Source organism: Corylus avellana, chromosome 5, assembly GCF_965113065.1.
Source record: "Corylus avellana chromosome 5, dhCorAvel1.hap1.2, whole genome shotgun sequence".
Classification (NCBI taxonomy): Eukaryota; Viridiplantae; Streptophyta; class Magnoliopsida; order Fagales; family Betulaceae; genus Corylus; species Corylus avellana.
Genome location: NC_142494.1, coordinates 12584192 through 12611076, shown reverse-complemented (window position 1 = coordinate 12611076; position 26885 = coordinate 12584192). Strand labels below are relative to the sequence as shown.

Sequence of the window (26885 nt, the reverse complement as noted above, 5' to 3'; positions counted from 1 at the left end):
GTCCGGTTAAGGACCTTATCGGTTATTAACCGATAATTTTCGGTTAAACGGTTTATTAACCGATACCGAACCAATAAGAATTTTAACCGATAATTTCGGTTAAAACGGTACACGGTTAAACGGTCCGGTTAAACCGGTTAACCGATTTAACCGAGAGTTTTATATTGATTTATTTTGTGGGGCCAAAAACCAAAAATGAGTTTTTTTTTACTTTTGAGAGCCCAAATACTTTTTGTTGGGCTAAAATAATTTATTAAAAATGAGTTGTTTTAGGGACCAAATACTTTTTGTTGTGACCCAAATATTTGTTTTTTGGGCTAAAAATTGAAACTTTTTTATATTGATCCACTTCAATTTTTTTTTTTTTTAATATTATAAAATACATTTTTTCAAAGCAAATGGACTAATTAACATAATAAATGCTAATTAGACTAGCAAAACTAGTTAATGAAAAATGCTTTTACCAAAGGCAAAGAAATCTCATCAAATGCCATCACTTAAAAAAAAAAAATCAAACCTACCCAAACCCAAATTAAAATAAAATTCATTAATGAATAATAAACAAAGTATTAACTAATTAAAGTCACTTAGCAAAAGGAAAATAAGTCATGGGCAACACCATTACACAAATTCGGAAACCTGTGTCACTTGTGGGAATTTGGAAACCTCTCTAAAAGACTAAACGGCGCCGTTTTGGGACTAGGACTTAAAAAAAAAAAAAAAAAAAAAAAATCCGGTTTCTTATCGGTTAACCGGTTAACCGATAAGAACCGCTTAACCGGACCGGACCGAATTCCGGTATACTTTTTTTAACCGATAAGGATATCGGCATATCGGCTACGGTTTATATCGGTTCGGTCGAAGCCGGTAGACGGCCGGTTAAACGGTAACGGTTAATTTGCCCACCCCTACATAGAACCTTGTCAAAGCCTCGTAAAGGAGTTAAAAGAACAAATATGTCTCCCTATTTTTATTTGCATTATTCAAGAAGAAAATGTAATTTATCCCTATATATTCAATGATTTTATCCTTTCGACTATATATATATATAAACCAAATCAACCCTATACAGCTGCCATACACAATATAATCCAAAACCCATTTCGATCATACTCCAATAATCAACAAATACACAATAAACGACCCAAAATCATTCGAAAGAATTGTAAAATAGTAGGAAATCAAAAATCAAAGTAGCAATTACACAATACACAGAGCACTTCAAAAACTCCAAGAAAATGAACGCGAAATAATCTAGGTATGAGCTAGAAAGAAAACCACTGACCTTGGCTGTCTAATTTGAGAAAGAAACTGCCCAGTATTTTTGTTGAGCCAAGCGTGAGCAGCGGGTGAGCTTGAGGGAGTTGAGAGACGAGAGTTGAGACGGTGTCACGGTGAGAATCTTAGAGAGGCTGCTGTGCTGAGTGTGATTTTGAGATGATTTTCATGAGATTTAGGGTTAGGAAGAAAGAGATGAATATATAGAAGTTCAAAACGACGTAGTTTTGTCTTCTATATTATTATCATTTTTTTTAATAGGTTCAAAGGTAAAACTATTAACTATCAATGATTCAGTTTAAAAAAAAAAATTGTTACAAATGGTTCAAAAAATTCAAAATTGTTCAAAAAATGGTTAATTTTCTTTTTTTCAAAACATGGTTAAATTTCTTTTTCTAAAAAATGTTCAAAAAATACATTAATACTTCAATTGTGATTATAAGTAACACATTGTTGAATCTAATGTCAATTACTTAATTTGATATTATATAATCATATAATCTCATTAAATTATATCATATGATTAATTATTTAAATTATTATCATATTTACTTATAATTTTTTTTCTTTGAATTGAACTTAATATCTAATGGTAATGTTCAAACTCCTAAGTCCTAAATTCCTAAAGTATCTAATAATGCTTTAATTAAATTGTAGTTACAAGTAATATATTGTTTAATTCAATTGAATCAATTATGATTATCATTGTACATGAATTATATGATTAACTTGTAGACTTATGACTTATGAGTTATGTCATATTATATATGTATTATTTATTATTATTTTATGATTTAATGATCAATTCATCATGTGATATTATTATATCAATTATAGTGATAATATATAAATTACTAAAAGTATAATGATAATACATTAATACTTAAATTGTGTTTATAAGTAACACATTATTTAATTCAATGTCAATTACTTAATTTGATATTATACGAATCACATCATCATTGTACATTAATAATATGATTCACTTGAAGTCTTGAATAAAATATTTGAATTATCATTGAATCATATGATTAAGTATTGATATTATACATTTATATTATTCATATGCATATGTAGACTTATATAGACTTATAAGTTTATAACATACATTGAAAATAAGTCTCTAGATTCTTAATTGTTGTATTAGTATGAATTGGTATACTTATGAGTTATATCAAATTATATATGTATAATTTGTTATTATATAATCAAATGATTTAATGATCAATTGATCATGTGATATAATCATATAAATTATAGTGATAATATATTAATACTCAAATTGTGATTTAATTATTTAAAAAAAAAAAATTGTGCTTTAATGATCAAGTGATTATGTTATATGTATAAATATTTTTATAATTATAATTATAAAAATATATTATATAAAAAGGCGATTAGCGGTTAACAAATACGGTTAGTAAACCCAATAACCTCTAACCGCTAGGCAATTATAGCGGTTAGGCGATTAGCGGTTAATACGGTTAAGCGGTTAGCGGGCGGTTAAACCGCCTGCATTGACACCCTTAGTTTGAGTATTAACTTGTTGTTGTATAGTTAAGAAATGATGTATGGTACTTTCAACATCATTCTTTTTCTGTTTAGGATTTTGTTGGACTACTTGTGGCAGAGCCTGATAGTTATTTCCCTGTAGGAAATTCCTTTGCTGCCCTTGAGGGCTCAGAACATTTTGATTGTTACTCCACGAAAAATTAGGGTGGTTGTGCCACCCTAGATTATAAGTGTTGGAGCATGGGTTGTTCTTTGGAAAGTAATTGTTATGTCCCACATAGTTGACTTGCTCCTAATCTGTAAATGGAAACATGGGACAGGTCTTAGTAGTGTGTTCAAAATGGGAACATATTGCACATACCTCAATTTGTGCCACTTGTTGAACAGCGGCAATGCTCTGAGCAATCATGGCTTTTACAAGCATATCCAACTTTCTCTCCATGGTGACCATCTGAGCTTGAACTCCATTAGTTGTGCTCACTTCATACACACCCTTTCCTTTGAGTCCTTGTCTCCCTCTGGATGAGAGTTGTTGGGAGTTCTCACTTAAGGTCTCAAATAGTTCTTTGGCTTCCTCACTCTTCTTCTCCATCAGCACACATCTACAAGCTGAATCAATAAGACTCTTATTAGAATCATTTAAACCTTCATAAAAGGCTTGTACTTGATCCTTTTGTGATAAGTTATGATGTGGCATTTGAGAAGTAGCTCATTGAAGTGTTCCCATACTTTAAAGAAAATATCTCCATCTTTCTGTTGAAAGGTTTGAATTTCCATTCTAAGTTTCCTTGTCTTCTGAGCTGGAAAGAACTTCTTCAGAAATTTAGTGGCCAACTCCTCCCAACTATGAATAGATCCTACAGCCAAAGAATTTAACCAAAGCTTAGCATTATCTTTTAAGAAAAAATGAAAGAGAATTAGCCTGATTCCTTATACGGTTAGGCCCTGGATATTCTGTGTTTTGCATAGGTCAAAGAAGTCCCTAATGTGCAAATATGGATCCTCTGTGGGTGTGCCTCTATAGTGTGAAACCATATTGAGCAGATGCGGAGATAGATTGTAATTGCTCTGCACAATGGGCTAGTAGTCTGATGTGTGCCAAATATTGCATATTTGAACCCCTTTAATTTACATTACTTAATCCTTAGCTGTGTCACAATCTAATGTCTTGTGCTAGTTTTGTGTTTTTAGTGTTTTTAGGTTGTTGAAGGAAAACTGCATCTTTCAAGGAAAAAATGCAAAGGTTGGAAGAAAGCTGGAAAAGAGCCAGCTACGGAAGTAGGATCGAGCACACCATCTTGCGCTCGAGTATATATTCGCTCGATCCTAGTTGGGTTGTGCTCGAGTGCACCCACGCCCACCAGCAAGTCAACAGCACAAGTGCTACGCCGCAAAAGGAAGAACGCATGCACGAGTGCGATCAAAGTGCACTGGCCATGCGATCGAGCGCACTCGTGCGATCAGAACCAGACAAGACTCCTTTTCCAAGCCAGATTGCAAATTCATTCTTCTATTTGGACTGAGAAACAGACCTCCAAATTTCCTCGGATTACTAGGGCTTCTAGGACTCTCCTAAGCCCTACAAATAGACCTCTAAAGCTTCAACAAAAAGGGGACAATCCCAGATAACAAAATTCCACAGCTATTCTCTTTTTAATTTAGTTTTTCTTTAGGGTTAGGTTTTATTTTTTTAGAGTCATGTGGAGTTAAATTTTCAACTAAAGTTGGGGATGAAGTCTTATCAATGAAGAACAAGAGTACTTTCATGTAAGTCTTTATTGTCCGATTTTATGGTTTAATATTTCAATTGTTTTACTTCTTTTCAATGTATGAAATGATTCTTGGATATCTTTTGTGATTCAATGATACATTTAATGATTTGGGGTAATTTCACATAATTGATCGCTTGGTTTTAATTGCCTAAATAATTGGATATCCCTTATGATTTGTTCTACAGATACATTTGGTCTTTTGATTGAAATTAGATATCTTTTGTAATTTACAGATACATCTAATGATTTAATTGAAATTAGATTCCTTTTGTGATTTGTGCAACGAATGGATACATGAGATGATTTTTATTAACATTTAAAGCATAGTAAAACATACACAAGATTTTATTTGTGAGAACTTCGGAATAATATTGATGAACATGGAAGTATGTTGTTATGATTTGATGAGTATGGATTCCAAAACCTTACTATCCATCTATTTGCACTTTGTCCTCTAATGTTTAAAAGTGACACTTGACCCCCTCCCCCCTCAAACTTTCAAATTGTTGCAATTCGATCATTCTGACTTTTTTTTTTTTTTTTTTTCCCAAAATGCCTCCATCCCAAGTTAAAAAAAAAATAAATAAAAAATAAAAAAATTTTAAAATTTTTTTAAAAAAATTTAAAAATGAAGGGGTGTCTGGTCTGGGGTGGCTGAAGTCGGGTACTGGGGTGGCCGGCCACCCCTTAATTTTAATTTTTTTATAAAAAAAAAAACTTGGTATGGGGGCATTTTGGAAAAACAAAAGTCAGAATGATCGAATTGCAACAATTTGAAAATTTGGGGGGGGGGGGGGTCAAGTGTCACTTTTTAAATATTGGAGGTCAAAGTGCAAATGGGTGGATAGTTTGGGGGGTTAAAATGTATTTTCCCCTTATTTTATTTTAGTTAGTTTCTGTTTAGTCTTTTGATTTTCAAAACCCCAAAATCAAATCTTTTTCGGAACTAGGCTAGGATTTAATTAGTTCAGATCTAATGTGTTCTTCAAAAACACTATCCCTGTGTTCGACCTCTCACTTGCAACCACTTTATTGCAAACGATTTGTGCACTTGCGAGTTAATAAAATTTTCACAACAAGTTTTTGGTGCAGTTGCCGGGGATTTGTTTGATTTTTGAAAACAATTTATTTCTAAATTAATTTTATCTTTCTATTAGTTATAATTAGGATTTTAATTTTGCAATTTGTTTCTTTTATTCATGTTTCTAATTAAAAAAAAAAAAAGGATTTTCTTTTTCTTTTATGTTTGTTTTTGTCATTGTTTTGTAGTTTCTACTAAATCGCCATCCGCACACCAACGCAAGCGCGATCAAGCGTACATCTAGTACGCTCAAGCGCACCTGCGGCCTGCGCTCAATCCCTGCCTTTCTAAGCTCGAGCACACCAGCAGCAGCAGACAAATCAGCGCTTCTGCTCTCGATCCCATCCACCTTGCGCTCGAGTGCACCTCCACAGGCAGCACCAACAAACTGACAGTAGCTAAAAAATTTTGCCAATATTTATTTTTGGTCCTTTTTTGTGATTTTTTAAGTTTTAGTTTTTATTGTTTATTTTTGGTATAGTGTTAGTCGTTTTTTTTTTTGGTTAGTTTTTTTTCTTAAAAAGAAAAAAAAAGATTAATATTTTACGTGGGATATTTGCATGCTAAAGAGTGAGGGTGAAGCATGGATTTTCATTTTGATGATTTTAATAATTTTTCTGTACAACATGCTTCTCCTAGTTATAGGACACCAGCTCCTACTAACTACCCTCACAATTTTTACCCACATGAGCCCATGTTCGTACTACTCCAATCCTTATCATTGTTCTAATAATTGTCCATCTTGGGGACAATTTTCTAATTTTTCATATGAGCAAATGAACACTAATTTCTACAGCCTGAGATTTGAATCAAATTTTAATTTTTACAACCCGGACTGGAACAACCATTCTGATTTCTCATGGTCAGCTTAGGCTACAGGAAATTAGGCTCCCCAATTTCATGAACTGCACCATCCTGAATATCCGCAGTTCGATAACCAATCTTCCACTCCATCCTGCAATTATCATCCACAAGAATCATCATTGGAAGACACACTTAAAGCATGCATGAAAATAGTTAACAAGTCCATACAATCATCCAATAAAGCCATACAGTCAGATAGCCAATGCATACAAGGGCCTAAGAATTCCGCCATGGTCGATAGCCAACCATTCAAGAGATCAAAGATGCCACTATGGCCAATACTCAAGCAATTGCAAGGTTGGAAGGACAGATTGATGCTAGTTGATGAATTCAACATAATAGAGGAAGAAGAGCTTCAAAGTCAGCTGATTGTTGAAGGGCACTCATGATTGACGAGGATGATGCCGAAAATTCTTATTATGAGCAAGTCCAAGCCACCACCACACTTGAGAGGGAGGAAATTGTGGATAACAATGAGGAGGAAGAAAAAAATGAGCAAGTTGAGCACCAAGAGCAAGTTGTGCCCCCAGCAGATCCTAATTTGTCCAGTGACAAGGAAGTGAGTACTGAAGCTTTTACTTGCATCACTGTCCCTCTTGAGACACATCAAGAACCCAAAGCTTCATCTCCTAAATGTCTCAAAGAGCCATCTTATGTCAAGATACTCAAGGACTTATGCACACAAGTGCGAAAATCTAAGAACCATTTTCCTAAGAAGATCATTCAAAGCAAGCAAGTCGGCTACATAAGATGGCGAAACATCCTTCCAGAGTGCTATCAAATTTTAAAGAAGAAAGGGTGGAATGGATTGGTTGGACATCCGAATGATCAAGGAAAGTACAATATTTTTCTTTTTTATTTTTCACACTTCATTTCTGAGTTCTTTTTCTTTTGTCATTCTATTTCTTGTCATTTTATTTCTGATAGCAATTAATCTTTTGATGTTTGTTTCTGTGAGAAAATATTGCTGTTAGTTTTGTTGACATGTGTTTTGGTGTTTAAGTTTGGGGGACGCCCTAACCTTTTTCACACTCTGATGTTTCCTTATTTCTGGTAATGTATTTTTATACTACACATTGGGGAGAATGTGTAAATCAAGTTTGGGGGTATGGAAAAACAATTTGTCTGTTTGTTTTTATTTGTTTACTTTTATTTGTCTTATTGTTTTAAAAAATTTTGAAAAATAAAAATAAAAAATATTGTACTATGTTGCTGTCAAGTTTAAGTTAAATTGTAACTAAGGTTTGCATTTCATTAGCTTGCTTAAAGGGTTGAACGCATCATTATGTCATTAGGAGTCTGAGTCCTTAGACTTATTTTGGATAAAAGAGATTTCACTTGTTTTGAGTTGAATTTTAATAAGTACATTAGCATGTTTTCTGTGAGGTATGATATTTGAGCTTAACCATGTTCCTTTTGAGATTTTTGGGATGACCTATTGATGAATAACCTTGGCTTGCAAGATTAAAAATAAAAAAATAAAAAATAAAAAAAGAAGATCATTTTGGGTTTTTCACTGATAACCGGACCTCTTGCCTAATTAAGCATTGAGTGTTCGTGTCAAAAAGTGTGAAGTTCAAGTTGATTGATAGTTTGGCTTCATAGCCTTTTTGACTTGAGTTAATAAGCCCTTAGGGATGTTGATGAGTGCTAAATATTGCATATTTGAGCCCCTTAATTTACATTTAGTAAACCTTTAGTTGTGTTATAATATAATGTTTTGTGTTAGTTATTTGTTTTTAGTGTTTTGTAGGTTGCTGAGGGAAAACTGCAGCTTTAAAGAGAAAAATTGCAAAGTTTTGAAGAAAGATGAAAAAAGAGCAATCTGAAGGCTTAGGATCAAGTGCACAACCTTGTCATTGAGCGCATATGCGCTCGAGCCCAACAGGGTTGCGCTCGAGCGCATCCCTGCCCACGGACAAGCATCAGCATGTGAGCGCTGCGCCACAAGAGATCCATCGCAGGCACAAGTGCGATCGAGCGCACTGGCCATGCGCTCGAGCGCACTCGCACAGTCAGAGTACGGCCCATATGCGGAAAGAGTCATTTTCCACCTAGAATTAGGTTTTTACCCATATGGACCATGTTCATGGTGCTCTAATTCTTATCATCATGTTAGCAATTATTTTACAGCCTAGGATGGAATAACCATTCTGATTTCTCATGGTCGCCTTAGGCTACAAGAAATTTTGCTCCCCAATTTCATGAACTGCACCATCCAAATTATCCACAGTTTGATGACCAAGTCCACCATCCTTCATCATATGATTATCCTCCACAAGAATTCTCATTGGAAGACACAGTCAAAGCATTCATACAGTCAAATAACCAAACCATACAAGAGCTAAAGAATTTCACCTCCCATATAATACAAGAGCTCAAAGATGCCAACACGCAAGCTACCGCAGGGGTGGAAGAAGGGATTGGCCAGAGTGAAAATGAACATCCATCTAAACATCAACTTGCCCCATTGACTCAATATTGGGACAATGAAAGCATAGAGGATAACAATAAGGAAGAAGAGTTTCAAAGTCAGTTGATGGCTGAAATGCACTACATGATTGATGAAGATGATTCCAGCAATTTTGATCATGAGCATGTCCAAGCCACCACCACACTTGGGAGTGAAGAAAGTGTTGAGGAAACAGTTAATGAGCCAAGTCTTGAGGACCCTTTGGGAGAGTGCTTTACTCAATTTGGATGTAACCTAGACCTTGACAAATTCCTTGAGCAACCTAAGACTTTTAATGAGCCAAGTTTGGAGGATCCTTTGAAAGAGTGCATTGCTCAATTTGAGTGTGATCTGGACCTTGACATGATACTGAGGCCTTATTGGATTCTACTTCTGAGATGCAAACTGAGAATGATAAAACCACTGAGATATCATTCCTTAACTCATCTTCATCAACAACTGAGCCTCTCCTTGTGGATAACAATGAGGAGGAAGAAAAAGATGAGCAAGTTGAGCAACCAGAGCAAGTTGAGTCCCCAACAGATACAAGTTTGTCCAATGACAAGGAAGTGAGTATTGAAGAATACAAAACATCTTCTTCTTCTTTTATTGTTTTGAATAGAGTTCGTGAATAGGCCGTTCTTCTTCAAGATGCTTCTTCGTTTGGAGTGAAGATGGGCTTTGCGTTTGCTTAGGCAACGATCCGAGGAACTAAATTGTGGTGGTGTTGGGTTGTGGCCTGTGGGTTGGCATTGTGGGTGCTCATGGGTTTGGTGCTTGTTGGATATGCGGCCGGGATGAGCGATGATGAGGCGTGCGGCTGTCGGCAATGGTTGAAAGGAACGGCGCTTGTGGGGATGGTGTCGTGGGACACGGGCTCCGATAATTATTGGTGTGGCACGGGTTGTGCAGCTTGTGTTGCTGAGTTTTGGTGGTTGGGCCTGTTTGCGGGTCTTGGCTTGGGCGAGCGGGGTTGACTCAGGCGATGAAATCTATATCGAGTTTTCTCCCGAAGAAGTACTAAATTCCTTGGTTTCTTTCTCTAGATGACATGAAGACTCATCATGGCATTTAGCGAAATGTGCTGAAAAATCACCAAGGGATTTGGCGAAGTGTGCTGAAAGCTCCTTCAAGATATGTTGAATGGAATCAGTAGTTTGGGTTAACTTCTGAATGGACTCCTTGACCTCCAGCATATCGACTTACAGCTTTTGAATCCGCTCTTAATCTGTAGCCATGGCAGCGATTTTGGTTTAATGGGAGGTGGATGGTGGTAATGGCTATGAAATTTTTCGGTAGGGTGGTCGCAATGGCTTGATGGGGGTATTTTCTAGTTTGTGCGGAATTGGATTGGAATGACTCTGATACCAATTGATAGGTATCCGATGTTGGGTAGTGATGTGAGATGAGATTTGAGAGCACCACAATTCTTAACTTAGGGTAGAAGAACACTATAATACTCCACTAAGAGTAGGAGAAGACCACAATTTGACTAAATCATTCACGGCCTTCTTCATTAATAAAAGGGTCTATAAATAGACTACAATTGATAGCATGATAACACCTAAAAGATAACATATCAAATATTCAAATAAACCTAATCCTAAATCATTCACTGCCTTTTAGGTAGGAGAAACCACAATTCTTCATTTAGGGTAGAAGAACACCATAATACTCTACTGAGAGTAGGAGAAGATCACAATTTGACTAAATCATTCACGGCCTTCTTCATTAATAAAAGGGTCTATAAATAGACTACAATTAATAACATGATAACACCTAAAAGATAATTAAATATTCAAATAAACCTAATGCTAAATAATTGAAATTCTATTTCAACTCAAATATTCATCTAATCTAATCCTAACAGTCTAATCCTAATGAGTTGGAATATAAGAATATAATTCCAACTCAACCTTATCTTATCCCTATCAGTGAGGTTGGAGATAGTGTTGGTCTGGAGCTCGCGGATGGGGGTCGAAGTAGGAGAGCATGGCGTCTGGGAGCTTGTCGTCAATGGCAATAGTGGCAAAGATTGTGGATTTGAGTGTGGTGGTAGTGGAGAGTTTGAAGAGTTTTGAGTAGTTGTTGTGGAGTTTGAGGGGGAGAGTCGTGAAGAAAGGTTTAGAGGAGAGGGTTTTGGTGGTGGGAAAAAAGAGGTTGAGGTTTTGGCGGAGAGACAAGAGGTGGCCTAGGAGGAGAGGAGTATGGAGTATGGACATGGAGAATGTGTGGCTAATGGGAAAACATTTGAAAATAAATATTTAAATAAAATAGTAAAAAGTTGATAGTTAGAATATTAAAACAAATAAGGATATTTTTTTATAGAAGTGGATAGATAATTTTTTTTTTTTTTTTTTTTAAAAAAAGTGATTTTTTTTATTTATTTTGATTAATAAATTTAGTGAGACTAATGTGAATTCTGTCATTTAAGATTTGTAGATAGGAAGGGAGACTTTATTTGAAAGGGAGACTTTGATTTTGACCAGAAAACTGAATCTATGACATCAGCGGCTCAGGTGACGCGGCAAAATTTAACTTGTGAGCCACCTGAAGCTTCACTCACTTTCAAGGCTGTCGCAAAAACAAAATGAAACACGGAACGAGGGCATCCTGGTAATTGCACAGAAACGTCTTAAAGTTTGGAACAATGTCACGCAGTTCAAGGCGGTTGCAACAAATTCTCGTCTGTCACCCAAAGAAATTGAAGAATATCGAGTCGCTTCGTCACACTTTTTTACTAAGATTTCAGCTCTCGCCTTTGACACAGAGAGAGAGAGAGAGAGAGAGAGAGACGATGGCGTTTCGTGGAATGGCGTCGTGGCGGGTGGCGAGGCGGAGCTCCGGCTTGGGAGCGAGGTGGATGTCGACGTGGTGGCGGAGCGTGCAGCCGGCTCCGAAGGATCCGATTCTCGGCGTTACGGAGGCCTTCCTGGCCGATCCGAGTCCGAGTAAAGTCAATGTCGGAGTTGTAAGCTCCTTTTTACTTTCAAACACTTATACATTAATGTTACTGTAAATGAACCATAACTATGTAGCCATATTTGTCTGTTTGGTTGCTAGGCAAATAGATTTTTTCTTTTCTTTTTGTTTTGAAAGAGAAAGGCGATACTGTTTTATTAGAATCAGAAGCCAAAGAGTTTAGACTTGAAATTGCAGCTTTGAGCTGTTTAATAATGACGAATCTAAGATCTCTGGGGAAAAATACTCTTTTTCTTGTATTTCCGTTTCATTTTTCTTAGCAGCCAAACAGTGCGAGGGATAGAATTTCGCTTGCAGTTGGTTGGTTGTTCTATGCTCTCTGTTTCGAGTTTTCTAGAAAACTATGCATAGGATAAAGAAGACAAGGATACACTTTCAGTTTTTGTTTGTTATCTTCTCCTACATTTTCCATTTTTCATTCAGGCTTCTTTCTTGGTTTTTGTTATTTCCGTTTGGTTGCTGAGAAATCCAAAGAAAGAAAATAAATTTAAATCTTATCTCTCGTAACGCTCGTCTTTTTAAAAAACTTTTAAATGATGGAAACACCTTAACTTAGCCAAGGAATAAAATTCTGAAATTAACAATACTAGCTTTAAAATTGTGCTCTGTTGTGTGAAAATCTCAACCTCCATGGTCCTCAAAGAATAAATTTCAAATTCAATAATTTTAGTTTCTCTGAATTTCTGAAATTCTATCTGCAACCAAATAGATCATCGAGGAGTTGATCATCAAGTTGTGTTCTTTAGTGGATTCCCATTCTAATTCTCTCTCTCTCTCTTTTACTTTACAAATTAAAAGGGTGCTTACCGTGATGATAACGGAAAACCGGTTGTTCTTGAGTGTGTTAGAGAAGCAGAGCGGAGGATCGCTGGAAAGTTAAATATGTGAGTTTCTTATATTCTTGTCGCATAAAACAGTTTATCATGGTCATGATTGAGCGCTTTATCTGTAAATTTGCACTGCATGCATTATATAATATTTAATGTCATTCCCTTTTAATGTACTGCAGTTTTTGTATAATAATTACGTTTATATGTGTGGATTTTTGTGATGGTATTGTGAGATATATGCTTCATAGAACTTGCAACTTTTGTGGTGGTCCCATTGGCTTTACCTTTTTATCCTCCACTAACCAATTTGATTCTTTTCATCTTTTATCATGTTCAAGTCAATGTCCCTATTCTGAAATCATGATACTATTGGTTCTCTTTGAATTTTAACTTTTTATTCTTTGCTAGTGGGTTTGGGTTGCCTTTGCTTTATTTTATTTTATATGTTTCTTGGAGAGGTCATGGTGTAGTCCATCTAATATGCGTGCAATTTCAATTGTGTGGAATCAGGAAAACTTGTTATTACAGTCAACATTTTTATGGTAATTACTCAGGTAGATTTTCGGTAGTTAAATTTTTAGTACACACTGGGTTAGCAATGGGCAGCCTGAGTAGCTGATATTGCACTGCTGAGAATCGACATCAGATCCTAGTATAAGCCTGGTCATGATAATGGATCTTTATTTGCCATCAGTGTATCATGCTATAGTATTGAGTTTCTGGTTGCTGACTTTGGGTCAGAATTTTCTATATTGTGGGATATAAATCGCATCAACTATTCACCCAGTAAACAACATTGATTAAAGAGTGCCCCGAGATCCTTTAAAATGATTTCTTCCTCTCTTTCGCAATCTATTTTCCTAAACTATCTGAAATTTGCTCTTTAGGTTTGTACCATGTGAATGCATCAGTATTTTATATATAAATGAAAGGGTTCTGCCCTGAATCTGAAAAAATGAAAATTTTCTGTAGTCTATAAAATGGTAGTAAATAATATGAACCCTATCAGGTGTTTGACGGCAGTGGTAGAGGACCATGGTGTTATTTATGAATTAAAAAATAAAAGTAAAACAACTCTTCAAAAGAGGGACATATATATGTGTACTTTTTTGTCTCTTGTAAGACATTGCTATAGTCTATGGAAACCAATTTTTTGCTAGTACCTTCCTTAAAAATTCTCCTGCTAGTACACACATTCTTGCATGGATGTGTTTCCATGAAGCGAAAAGGTAGTTTTGGTTATATAATTGTTTAAACATTTGCATCCATGGGCATAATGGAGGCATAAAATATTTTAAGCCATTCATACCCAGTATCAGTTATCATTTTTTCCCCTTTGAACCAATGTAAATGCTTTGCACATTTGTTTCTTTCGGGCAGGGAGTATCTTCCCATGGGAGGGAGTGGCAATATGGTGGAAGAGACACTGAAACTGGCCTATGGGGAGGATTCTGAGTTTATCAAAGATAAACGAATAGCAGCAGTACAATCTCTCTCTGGTACTGGTGCATGCCGACTTTTTGCAGACTTTCAAAAGCGTTTTCGTCCTGATTCACAAATTTACATACCAGTCCCTACCTGGGCCAAGTGAGTATCGGCCATATTTCATTTAAGATAAATGCTATACATACTCTCACTTTCACACTCTGAAATGCACACTCCTTGACGGTGGCACTAAAAATTACTGTTGGATCTTATATTGATCACTATTAAATTTTGGTTCCAATGGTGATTTTTAGTGCCACATTAGAGAGTTTGTATTTCAAAATGCGGGAGTAGGAGTGTGTATAGCATTTCTCTTCACTTAAATTGTTGATAATGCTCTCCCCCAAACCCCAACCCACACTTCCCTTACTAGTTAATAAAGTCGGAAAGTTATAGTTGCTTTCCCTTTGGGCCTCTAACATGAGATTTCACAGCCACCATAACATCTGGAGAGATGCCCAAGTACCTCAGAGGACCTTCCATTACTATCACCCAGAGTCTCGGGGGTTAGATTTTGCAGCACTGATGGATGACATAAAGGTAAGCAAGACAAATCTAATTTCCCAATTACTTTATTTAGTTATTTGTACCTAATTGCTGATATTTAGGGCTAACAATTCGTGTTCGTGTGTCGCGTTCAGGTCGTATCAATGTATGAGTATATAAGACTATATATAGGTCAATCCTAACCCGGCCCATTTTATTAAACATGTCAGACCCCTCAATTCTAACCCACTAATTTTGTGTTGGGTAAGCAGGTTGTGTAAAAAATAATCAACATTAGTGTCACATGTCAGGTTATAGTCATGTCAAGGCATAGGTATAGTCATATAGATTAACCATAACCAACCAATTAAATTAAATGGGTTAGACCCATCAACCCTAACTCACTAATTTCATGTTGGGTTCATGTCAAGTTCATATTCGTGTAAAAAAATGCTAGCCCTACTGATACTAACCTAGTTTTACTCATTTGGCTATTGTTTTCATATCTTCATTACTGATCGACAGTTCTTTTCCCTGCCCTTTAAAAATTGGATGTAGAGTGCTCCAAGTGGGTCATTCTTCCTGCTTCATGCTTGTGCTCACAATCCTACTGGAGTCGATCCTTCAGAGGAACAATGGAGAGAGATGTCATTCCAGTTCAAGGTAAACTTTTAATGATATTATTATTACTTTGTGTTTTTTAACCTTTTTAAATTTTCAGCACTTCATTAATTATATACTGAACAATACAAACATTTTTAGGCAAAGGGTCATTTTGCCTTCTTTGACATGGCATATCAAGGTTTTGCCAGTGGTGATCCAGAAAGAGATGCAAAGTCCATCAGGATTTTTCTTGATGATGGACATCTAATTGGAATTGCTCAATCATATGCAAAAAATATGGGACTCTACGGCCAGAGAGTCGGATGCCTTAGGTAATCATCCATTATTCTTCTGAATGCAGATTTCTTTTCCTCTTTCATCTGTCTTCAATAAGCAAACATCAACTGCATGCCTCTTTCCTTTAACACTTTGTCTCCTGTAATTAATGGTAAACACATTAATTGGGGATTATTTTAGCAATTTACCTGGGTTAATGTCTTGGGTGAACATGATTTATCAATAGAATTATAGTGTGACAACCTGCAGATCAGTCATTATTGATGTTTAAGCCAATTATATTGTGTCTTTTGTGTTGAAATTGTGATAATTGACGATTGAGCATGAATTCTTGGGAGTAAACTTTATTTTATGATTACACTATTGTGCACTGATCAAATCCATTTCGAGACTTCTCACAAAAGTCTGCTTATTCCTTTAGATTTTATATGCAAACTAAATGAGTTAATCTTAGTTCACATTGAATTAAGATGGGAACTTTAATTGAAACATCTTTCCTAATTAAGATGAGTTAATATCTTGGTTCCTAAAGTTGATCATAATTTACCCGCAAAAATCCTGGAAATCTGTGTATGGAAAGATGTTTAGGAAATTCATTTATTCTGCCATGTCTAGTTTCTTGTGGAGTAGCATTTTGGACATTACTTGCTAGGTAAATTATTCAGCATATACTTATAAAAAATTATTCAACAGATGGCTAATCCACGGACTTTTCTTTTGCTTGTCAAGCGAATTCAGAAAGAAAGAACTCGCTTATACCTTACTATGCTTTGCAGTGTGCTTTGTGAAGATGAAAAACAAGCCGTGGCTGTAAAAAGTCAGTTGCAGCAGCTTGCTAGACCCATGTATAGTAACCCGCCTGTTCATGGTGCACTCGTAGTTTCAACTATTCTTGGTGATCCACAGCTGAAGAAGTTATGGCTCAAAGAAGTTAAGGTAGATTATCATAGTACAATTCTTTGGCATTTTTTTTTTTTAAAAGAAATAAAAATAAAAAAAAAATAAAAAAAATTGGCATGACATTGTATGCTTCTGTGGGATAATGTCACATGCTAAGCTTTTAAGATTAGAGAATAACTTTTATAAAGATCTGGCTTAAATTAGGTCTTTTGTGGCCTCCAATAACATTCAGCTAAGTCAGCTTGTAACATCAAAACCCATTAGGACGAAAGTACTAGATGATTTCTTCTATTCTCCCATTCCCCTTCTTTGTCAGCCACAGCAATAACTATGCCAGTCTCTAATAATCAGTTTTTTTTTTTTTTTTTTGGAAACCAAGAATTGGAAGGGATCTCTTTCACCCAAAACTCAAACCATTTTCTGTTGAAACTGGCCCAACCCCCATTCTCTCTTCAAGTTACATCACGCACACACCTCCGCCCATCAATTTCTAGTTGTAGGCCCTTCACTATTCAACTTGCAGAAACCCCATCTCTGTGCTGCCATTCGAATCACAAATTAGGAGAGATAAAGAACTCGAAAGAGAAGGTAAGAAATTTGTGTGATTTTCGTTGTATATGAGGAAGGTTTGGGTTGAGAGGAGCGGACGGTGACTCCAGACATTGTCACACCACCTTTAGCAGCAGAGAGAGAAAAATACAGGCTAGGTGGAAGGGGAGGCTGTGCTGCCATGGCAGCAGTGTGTGAGGAGAGAGAGTAATTGTGTGGTGTAGAGATATGAGGCTGCATCATTTTTTTCTTAATTTAAGAAAAAAATTAAAAGAAAATCAAATTGATCTGTAAAATTAAAAAAAAAAAAACAAAATTAAAGTAAAATTTCATCGTGTAGTTTTCATCATCATTATTCTTCCTTAGATGTATCTGACGACTATGATTATCATCTTTTTTCCAGGTCATGGCAGACCGCATAATTGGAATGCGAACAACTCTACGAGAAAATCTTGAAAATTCAGGGTCAGCCTTATCATGGGAGCACGTAACTAAACAGGTATCTGCATCTTAAGATTGTCTGCAATTTGATCCATTTGCTGAATTTGTTAATTTCTAATAATTCTGGTTATTGTAAACAGATTGGTATGTTCTGTTATAGTGGGATGACACCTGAACAAGTTGATCGTTTGACAAACGAATTTCATATCTACATGACTCGAAATGGTCGCATCAGGTAATGTGTCCGACCACCAATTTTCTTTTCTTCTACATGAATTCCTGAGAGGTGATTTTTGCTAATAATATATATGTGCATGCACAACAGTATGGCGGGTGTTACTACAGGCAATGTTGGATATTTGGCTAATGCCATCCATGAGGTCACAAAGTCTGCGTAGAGACTCTACTCTCGCTACACAAAGGCCAAATTCTTCATTTTTACGTTCTTTCTGTTCCATCCCTTTTATGAGCAGGGAAGGATGCAATAAAAGAGACGTCATCATGTGCTCTTCCTAATTTTTCCTACATTTTTATTTAATAATAATTAGGGGGGGCTTTTGATTTTGGATTCAATCCATCTTGTAATACATGGACCATGTTAAAAATAAGTCGGTCCCCCAAGGATTTTGACATGTAAGATGCATAAACATTTCTCTTCATATTCAATAGTTTTAAGTTCAAAAGTTATTGCTTTAATATGAAGGAATAATTCACAGATATTTCCTTCATCGAAATCTTTTAAGCAAATTGGAACCCAACAAATAGAATATCCCAAGAATAAAGGGAAGGTGAGAAAAATAGTTGGAAAACAGAGAGTAGCACAAGTATATGTAGAGATAACGTACACCATGACGAAATATAAAAAGGCACGCCAGACTAGTAAAGGAGCCTCTTAAGCTTCTTCTGCTAGAGGCTGCTTCTTCAGCAGTTCAGCCCTTATCTATGAAGAGACATGAATAGCATCACTTTTTATATTCCTACCACTGGAATCTTTACGATCAAAACAATGTACAAAAATAGGGACATCAGTATTTTTTGTTTTTTGTTTTTTGTTTTTTTGGCTAAAATGACGTAGTATACATATCTTCACAGGGCAAGGAAAAACTGCTCATTTAAGTCACAACGCTCGGTTACATAAGACCACAAAACATGCCCTCCTTGCTTTTTCCACATCCATCACTACCACAGAGTTGATTCCTCGTTTACATTGTCTTTTTACGTACCAGCTGAATGCGGGAAGTAGAAACCAGTCTGCCGCCTCACGTGCTCCGGTACAAGCCTGTTGATCAACTCTAGTGATGCTCCTTGTAACTGAAACCAAATTGGAATTGAAGAGTTATATCATCTACCACCACAGAAATTAATGCTCTTAAAAATGAAAAAGGTGATTTATATGTCAATGACAAAGCAAAGGCCCTTGTAGGACCCATGCGCTTGCCAAAGCCATATGATAACATTTGAGCATAAAATGCAACACCAAAAACATGCCCTCTCATCATATATTTTAATAAACATAGGCACTTTGTAGGCTACTCTAAGAGCATGCCCACAGTAAGAGCAACAGAGCTCCAGTCTCTGAAGAATAAAGCTGATCAGCATCCAGGGTCAACAATAATGCATAATGACAATGTCAGACAATGCTAATGCAGTATATGACAACCGTTTTCTGATCTCTACTAATCTATAATACCGATTACTTGACAAAACAAGGCAAGATAATTCATAATTACAAGCAGGAACTGAAAAGAGAAAGAAATGCTAAGATTACAATAACAAGAAATGATCCAAAATCCAAGCCGCAGGTGACTATTAGCACAAGTGCACAAGTATCTGATATTGATGGATAAAAGAAAGACAAAAATCCCTATACCACTGAATTTATGGTAGAAATTAGAAATCTCTCTTCTTCAATCTAATTATATGGAACCTGATTTTCTTCTTGGTTTTATTTAAAACAGTCGGTTACAGTTAAATTTCAGTATTATGAGAAGAATGACAACATGCGTCGTGGTCACCAAAATGTATGACATGTCTCCCATACAAACCCCAAGAGTGTGATTCACTTTTTTTTAAGGCGTAACATACTTCCTGTTTGAAGTTGAAAAGAGGGGGCAATGGGCGTCCATTTGGAAGGCGGGCATTGGTCTCCCGTAGCTCGTCAAAGAAAGGATGTGCACATGCTTCTAACTGCAATAGCAAAACCAACAAAAGAAGGAAAATTGGAAGGTCATATAGAGATACGGGGTAAATGTTTCTTGCTTACATTAGTAAAGAAATTTTTAAGGAATGGACAAAGTTGAACTTCAAATTGCAAGGGCAGATTTCAAAAGTTGCAGCGCACACCACAACAAAAGACCATACCAAGGTACGCTTAATTAAATCTTAAATAGAACAAGCAGATGAAATAATATGATCTCTTGTGATAATGGGCTTCAATCTTGAGACTTCAGCAATAAAATTTGATCGAAGGAAGTTTAACTCACCGCAGTGCACCGAAGACTTGGTGAATATTGAAGAAGCCGTGAAGCAAGGTCAATTGCCTCAGGAGGCATTCGTTTGTGGAAAACCTGAACCAAGGAACAATTTGTAAATGCAAACAATCCAAAAATACTTAAAAGACAACACCATAGTTAATAGTAATTGATAGAGTAGAAAGAATATGAACAGGCCACCCTGATTGACAACAAAATGTTTAGAACATAAAGTCAAAAGAAGTTGTCATAGCTCCTCACCATTCCCTAAAGTCAAATGATTGTCTGCTGATGCATGTAAAATGTATGCAGGATTTAACATCCAGGCAACACACTTATTTGCTTATCTACTCTTCCTATCATTAGTCAATTCCGATAAACCATTAAGCAACTGCCGTGAAATAAAAGAAGGTAGTCAAAAGCACACCTTATGCCAAGGATGAGCTTTAATTTGAGGGAACCTAAAGTCCTTATAATCAGGATTCATGCAACGAATTTCTTCTCGAGTTGGAGTACCTAGAACCTGCAAGACGGTAAATACATCATCACATAGCTACTATAGTTGCATATTCCATAGTAGCATTCATATAGATAAAGAGGCTTCACCTTGATAATTTCTACAAGTTGTTCCACTGCATTTTCTCCTGGAAACAATGGCTATCATAACATTTGAAATTATGAGAAGCAAACAAAATATTACAGAAAATATGGCTTGAAGTACCATTGAGAAAATTATTTGTGATTTCAGTATAGAATTTTCCAAAGTGACTACCTGGCCCAGAAGAAGCTCAGCAAGGACACAACCAGCCGACCAAATATCAATTGATGTTGTATATTCTGTTGCACCAAATATCAGTTCAGGAGCCCGATAGTAACGAGAGCATATATAGGATATATTTGCTTCGCCCTTGACCTGATGACATCAATAGAAAATCATAAAAACCAAAAATTTGTTTTAGGAATAATTTACTTGGAAGTATAATAACTGCGATAGCTAAAAAGACTATTTTGTATAAAAAAACATGCTACTGTAAGAGTGTCTACATGAAGAAACACAGGTGCATTTCAAGACTAAACACAAATTTCAATCATTATTAATTTTCCTCAAGAGGTAATAGCACAATGCATTTTTCTTTCATTGAAAAAGCATAAGGTTGTTTAAAAGAATACATACATATACTAAATGAATTCAACTTGTACAGAAGCGGACCCAGGAAATTGTCCTTGGGGGGTTTGAAGTCATTTTTTGCAAGGCCTTTCTACATATAATTTTCTTTTTTTTTTAAAGGGATTTCAAAAGTTTTGGGGTTGCCAAGGACCCCCCTAGCTTCAACGTAGGTCCACCCCTGAACTTGTAAACAGAAACATGTGAAAGCTTTAGTTTAAATTGCATACACAGAATGAGTTTCATAAAAAAATTGGAAAAATAACCATGACTCGGTCTTTTGCTCCTCAGTATGGAAAGCAAAGGGAATATTAAATCCTAACGGACACCTTGATAATTCTCAAAATACTCCCTTTTTTTTTTTAATAAAAAAAGGCAGGAATGGTCTGGTGGGTGGGTCACCAGACTCATGGTGCAGTTTTTTTTTTTTTTTTTTTTTTTTAATTAAGATAATTTTGTAATTCTATTGAGAGGGCTAACACTGCAAATTTTTGTAAGTTGGATATAATGAATTGAGATCTTTTGAACTTTGTCGGATGATTGCAAAAGCGATGAAAGTTTAGGAGGGTTAAGTGACATTTCCCCAAACATTTTATATAAAAATGATTAAACAGAAATCAATATCAAAGAAACAAAAGCCCTGTCTCTTCCTTTTTTTTTTTTTTTAATAAAACAAGTAAAGAAATAAAAGCCTAGTGACTTTTTCTTTATTTCTACATTTAGGGAAAAAAATGTCACAAGGCCTTGACAATCTCATATCTCATGGTTCCTTGGCTGCAAATGCATTTGGATCATGGGTCTTTGCATAAAAAACCATGGAGCTTTAATTGCAATTGACCATAGAGAAAAGGTTGAAAAGCTCTTCTGAACATATAGTGCCAACTGGCACAGCATATCAAGCTGTGCTCTCTACCATTTTTGTAGTTAAATATTTGAATGAAATAAAAATTAAAAATGTGAAGAAGACACATACCAGAACTTTTGCACTGCCAAAATCGCAAAGCTTAACTTGGTGGGCGAAAGGATCAACCTGCAGAATATATATAAAATAGGTTCAGATAAAGCATTCTGATTCATTTAAGAAAAAGACAACCAGTGGATATCTTACCAAAAGATTTTGAGGTTTCAAATCCCTATGGCAAACGCCAGGAACGGAATGGATATATGCTAGCCCCCTAAAGATCTGGGAAGTATGTTCCATTTATTTGTCAGAATTCTAAAGAGAAAAAAATAAAAAAACTATGGCTAACAAAAAACAAGTCATACTTGATATGTGTAAAGTTTAACATAGATGAGGGGCATCCTCTGGTTCACACTGTTGTAATGCTTCAGAACCTGGTACATAGTCTCAGGAACATATTCCATCACTAAATTCAGAAAAAGCTCATCTTTACTTGTTGTAGAGAAGAAACAATGCTTCAGAGAAACCACATTCGGGTGATCCATCAAGCGCATTAACTGCAGCTCACGATTTTTATACCGCCTATCCTGCAAGACCTTCTTTATTGCCACAGTCTCACCAGTCTCTAAGCATTTTGCCTAAAATATAGTGATATCAGATGGTCAAAAGTACAAAGAATACCAAGAATTAGTTTTTACTCCTTAAACACGAATAGGTCTGTACCTGAAAAACAACTCCAAATGATCCAGTACCTACAACGCGCTCTGCCATGTAACTGATGGTCTGCAAGCAACATTACAACAAACACCTCAACATCCAAGATGATAAGACAGTCACAAAAGAAAATCCTTAATCCTTATCAGCAATTCAACATTCCAAATCCTACTCAAACTACATCAAATTCTTATGTGGTAGCACCTTTTAGGGCCAAGGCCAAACAAAATTGTTACATTGCATTATTAATTGAGCAATGCTATTTAGTAAACTACTATATAACTACCATATAATTGGGATGACATGGCAGTGAAAATTAGTCTCTTTTTTTTTTTCTTCTACAAGTGTTGATCCAAGAACTCATTTTCATGCCACATCATTAAGTTTATGGCAATCAAAGAACAGTCTATTAAATAGCATTACTCTTATTCATTTCTGAAAACTATTTATCCCTAACCAATGAAGTAACGACAGTATACTAAAATTTTGCAATTAAAGGGAATTAGAGGAGCAGCAAAAAAAAAAAAAAAAAAAAAAGGCTAGAAAATAAATAAGTAAAGAGCAGGTCCTAACCCGTTTGGGTTCGCCATTTTTGCCTCCTATCGTGGTGGAAATGATGTGACCAGTGACTGCATCATTCCCCTCAATAACACCAGCTGACATTTCCTGCAATTCATAGCACCACAGGATGAAGAAAGCCACAAAATAGATACTAACTAGAATAAGCAGGAAACTTCTCCCTGTTAATGTCTAGCAATCTGTTCACACAACACCCTTGCCCAACTGTAGCCAACAGCAGTCGGGCTCACTTACAAAAATCCCACCTTAATTGACCATAAAACATGCATAAAACCAGTTTTAACATCCATTATCTATGTACTAATTAACATCCAGTCGCAGACTAAACACACTTATTTACATATAAGTACCTATATGCAAAAGTACTTTTGCACTTAAGTTCATTGACGGTGAGTCACAAAAACAAACATAATGTTGCCATCTTTATCAATGCTATTTTTGGGAGTTGCCATGTTTAACACCTCATGAATGAGATGACACCCGTTGTCTAAAGAAATTACGAATCTAACCTGACTCAACATTCGAGCAGTGGTTAAAGAAAAAAAATTATTAGTACATCAACTGCGCATTGATGATAAACAAACTAATAATTGAATCTGACTCAACAATCCAACAAAACTTCCCACTAGCAAATGCATACCAACGACAAACTAGGAATGTTTGGCACGGTGGTGAATGCGAAATTGAAGAACGCAATGCTAAAAGAGCTCCAAGCATATGTATAGGAAAAGCAAAATCGAAATGGGTATAGCTCACAAGAAAGCATCACATGCTATAAATTACTTGCAACCCAATCAAAGACACTTACCAAAGAAAGAATCAGAGGACATTCACGACATGAAGCAAACTAGTACATATTAAATAACATTCTACCAAAGAGGAAAAGGTCAAAAGTTCAAAAATTTTACAACATTGTTAAGGGAAAAAAAAAACATGAAAAATCAATGCGCAGAAAAATCCATGGCCCAAAAAAACGAGTAACAACACCAACACTGAGCCACAAAATTCCTAGTGAAGAATCGAAGATCCAACATACAATCAACCTCAAAATATTGACAAACTACTCAAAAGAGTTAAGAAGTTTAGATTAAAGGAAAGTGTTAGACGAAAGATGAGAAAACTCGTATTGATCTGTTCGATAACTGAGAAATATTAGAACAACGAAAGGTAAAGAAATTTGAAGTCCATGGAAAATAAATAAATAAAAATCCAAGTACCTCAGCTGACCCTAATATAACCTTATGGCTACGAAATAAGCAATTTAAAAAATATTAGCTATTTTATTTGTTTTATTTTTTCCTCACAAAGGTTATCGGTAAACTGAGAGAAAATTGATGAAGATCTCAACCAGCAAAATCAAAATAAAACACCAAAAAAAGAAAAGGAAAGGAAAAAGCACATAGCAAAAAAATTGTTAAGAAAAAGAAAATCACTCCGATCAGAGACCGCCGGCGACCTCAAACCAAGCAAGGAAGCAGCGAAACTTCCAGATCACTCAGAATTCAACGAAGAAGAAAGGTCCCGAGCTGGATCAAAGACAATCCAAACGGACAAAAACACTCGGAGAGGTAGAGGGGTAAAATGGTAAAAGGAAACAAAGAAGAAGAAGAAGAAGAAGAAGAAGAAAAGGGAAAAGTAGAAGAGAGGGAGAGGGAGGGGGAGAGGGCAGAGAGAAAATGAAGAACCTTATCGGAGTCCATATCGGAGGGGCGGCGGGACACAAGCTTCAGCGGCTCATTGATCTGTGGCTGTGTTTGTGTTTGTGGCTCTGGTGCTTCATGGCTTGGCCCCAACGGCATGGTGGCCATGTGAGAGACAGCCTACACACACACACTATCACACTCTCCCAGACACCCTCTCTCTTTCTCTTTCCCTTTTTATTTTTATCATCCTTTTGTTTTTTAAATTTTTTCCTCTTCCTCCTCCAGTCCTCCTTCCTAGTCAGCTTCTAAAACTAGAATTTATCTCCATTTTCTTTTTCCTCTCTCCCTCCTATGTCTCTCAAACGAACGCCGTGATGGGTCCCAGCATGTTTGATAAAGCAGGAACGAGAGAAGACCCACGCGACTTTCGGGGTTAGCTCCCCCACGGACCAATCGGATTGCACCATTTGGCACTGTTGTCTTATCAATGTCTGAAATCGGCTAATGGGATGGTACTCATGCCCTTCTTTTGCATGGAAAACAGAGAGACAGGAGTCACATGGAACCTCATTATATTAATTTACTATTTCCTTGCTTTCTTTTCTTTTGGTTTAATTCAATTATTTTAAACTTTTTTTCTTTTTTATAAACTATTTAATTCAATTAATGGAATTAGTATATATATATATATATATATATATATATATATGTCCGCATAAGAGGGAGAGATGAAATTCGAACTAGTGATTTCCACTTCATAAGATGTAATTTTCAGCCGATTGAATTATCTATTGGAGACATGATGTATATATTTGAATTGAGTCCCCATATCAATTTTAAAGGTACGAGTTATAGCTAGCTATAAAACAAATTAAGTTGTTCTTGTGTTGTACCCAATTTTATTTTATTTTTTATCATAAACACAACAAAGTTTTCTTAATGATGTTAGTTAATGGTGTGAGACTCTCTTAATATTAAAAGAAAGACTTTTGTTTTTTCTTTATTAAAATTATCATTAAATTTGTGATAAATGATTATTAGATCAAAAACTAATTATAGTTTTAAAAATCATATCAATTTTTTTAATAAAAAAATAACAAAAAGAATGGAAAAATTCACTCTATCTCCTGAAGTTTCAGAAATTTTTCAATTTGAACATTAATGTTTAAAAATTAGCAATGTACCCCCCTAATATTTTAAAAATTTTCAATTCAGACCCTCCAATACTAATTTCCTCTAATTTGATGGAAATTAAAAAAAAAAAAAAGCATTGAAATTAATTACGTAATTCCATAGATTTTTGTCTAATTTGATGGAAATTAGTAACAGAATGTCTAAATTGAAAATTTTTGAAACATTAAGGAGTACATTGCCAATTTTTAAACATTAGAATTCAAATTAAAAAACTCTTAAAACTTAGGGAGTAAAATGAATTTAACCCCAAAAAGAATAATTTTTTTTTTTTCTATTCAATCCCAAAAAGAACATGCTCCCACATAAAGACTTTCCAAATTATCAATTTTGAAAGAGTATCACGGTTATAAGCTATGCAACAAAGAAAAAATTTCAATTTTAGCAATTATGGGGGGCTGAAATATGATTTTGTATTTTGGTTATTTCATTATTTGTAATGATATATAGATAATAGATGAGAGAGCATGAAATGGGTGGTTTAATTATGGGGACGTAAATAGTTTGTCAAATCAATTAGATGATTGGAAAAAAAAATACGTGAAGATAATATTAGATGATGAAATATGATGGCGTTGTTGTACCAATCAACCAACATGCATTTGCTTGCTATTTCTGGAATCCGGTCATCCTTCTTTTTAACTGCCCCCCAACAACTTTACTTCCTTTCCAACCTCCAAAATTTTCAA

At 35.5% G+C, this 26885-nt stretch overlaps 2 protein-coding genes and 1 non-coding gene across 3 annotated transcripts; 2 read left to right on the top strand and 1 right to left on the bottom strand.

Annotated features, from left to right (window-relative positions):
* The first annotated feature begins 3470 nt into the window (after nt 1–3470).
* On the top strand, nt 3471–3576 carry LOC148585795 (small nucleolar RNA R71). Its single transcript, XR_015912584.1, has one exon. It is a non-coding gene; the product is annotated as a small nucleolar RNA R71 (small nucleolar RNA).
* Nucleotides 3577–11639: 8063 nt separating this feature from the next.
* Nucleotides 11640–18040, top strand: ASP1 (aspartate aminotransferase 1). Its single transcript, XM_059594017.2, has 10 exons — nt 11640–11930; nt 12740–12825; nt 14152–14358; nt 14691–14796; nt 15301–15405; nt 15505–15677; nt 16419–16578; nt 17495–17590; nt 17673–17767; nt 17858–18040. The coding sequence occupies exons 1-10, from the start codon at nt 11757–11759 to the stop codon at nt 17928–17930; spliced, it is 1275 nt and encodes a 424-aa protein (XP_059450000.2). The 5' UTR covers nt 11640–11756; the 3' UTR covers nt 17931–18040.
* A 254-nt stretch (nt 18041–18294) lies between these two features.
* Nucleotides 18295–25241, bottom strand: LOC132180991 (shaggy-related protein kinase eta). Its single transcript, XM_059594018.2, has 12 exons — nt 25048–25241; nt 23357–23449; nt 22793–22852; nt 22435–22707; nt 22277–22351; nt 22142–22198; nt 20776–20916; nt 20610–20660; nt 20431–20526; nt 20016–20099; nt 19618–19719; nt 18295–18843 (listed from the first exon to the last, which is right to left on the bottom strand). The coding sequence occupies exons 1-12, from the start codon at nt 25168–25170 to the stop codon at nt 18748–18750; spliced, it is 1251 nt and encodes a 416-aa protein (XP_059450001.2). The 5' UTR covers nt 25171–25241; the 3' UTR covers nt 18295–18747.
* Between the last annotated feature and the right edge of the window lie 1644 nt (nt 25242–26885).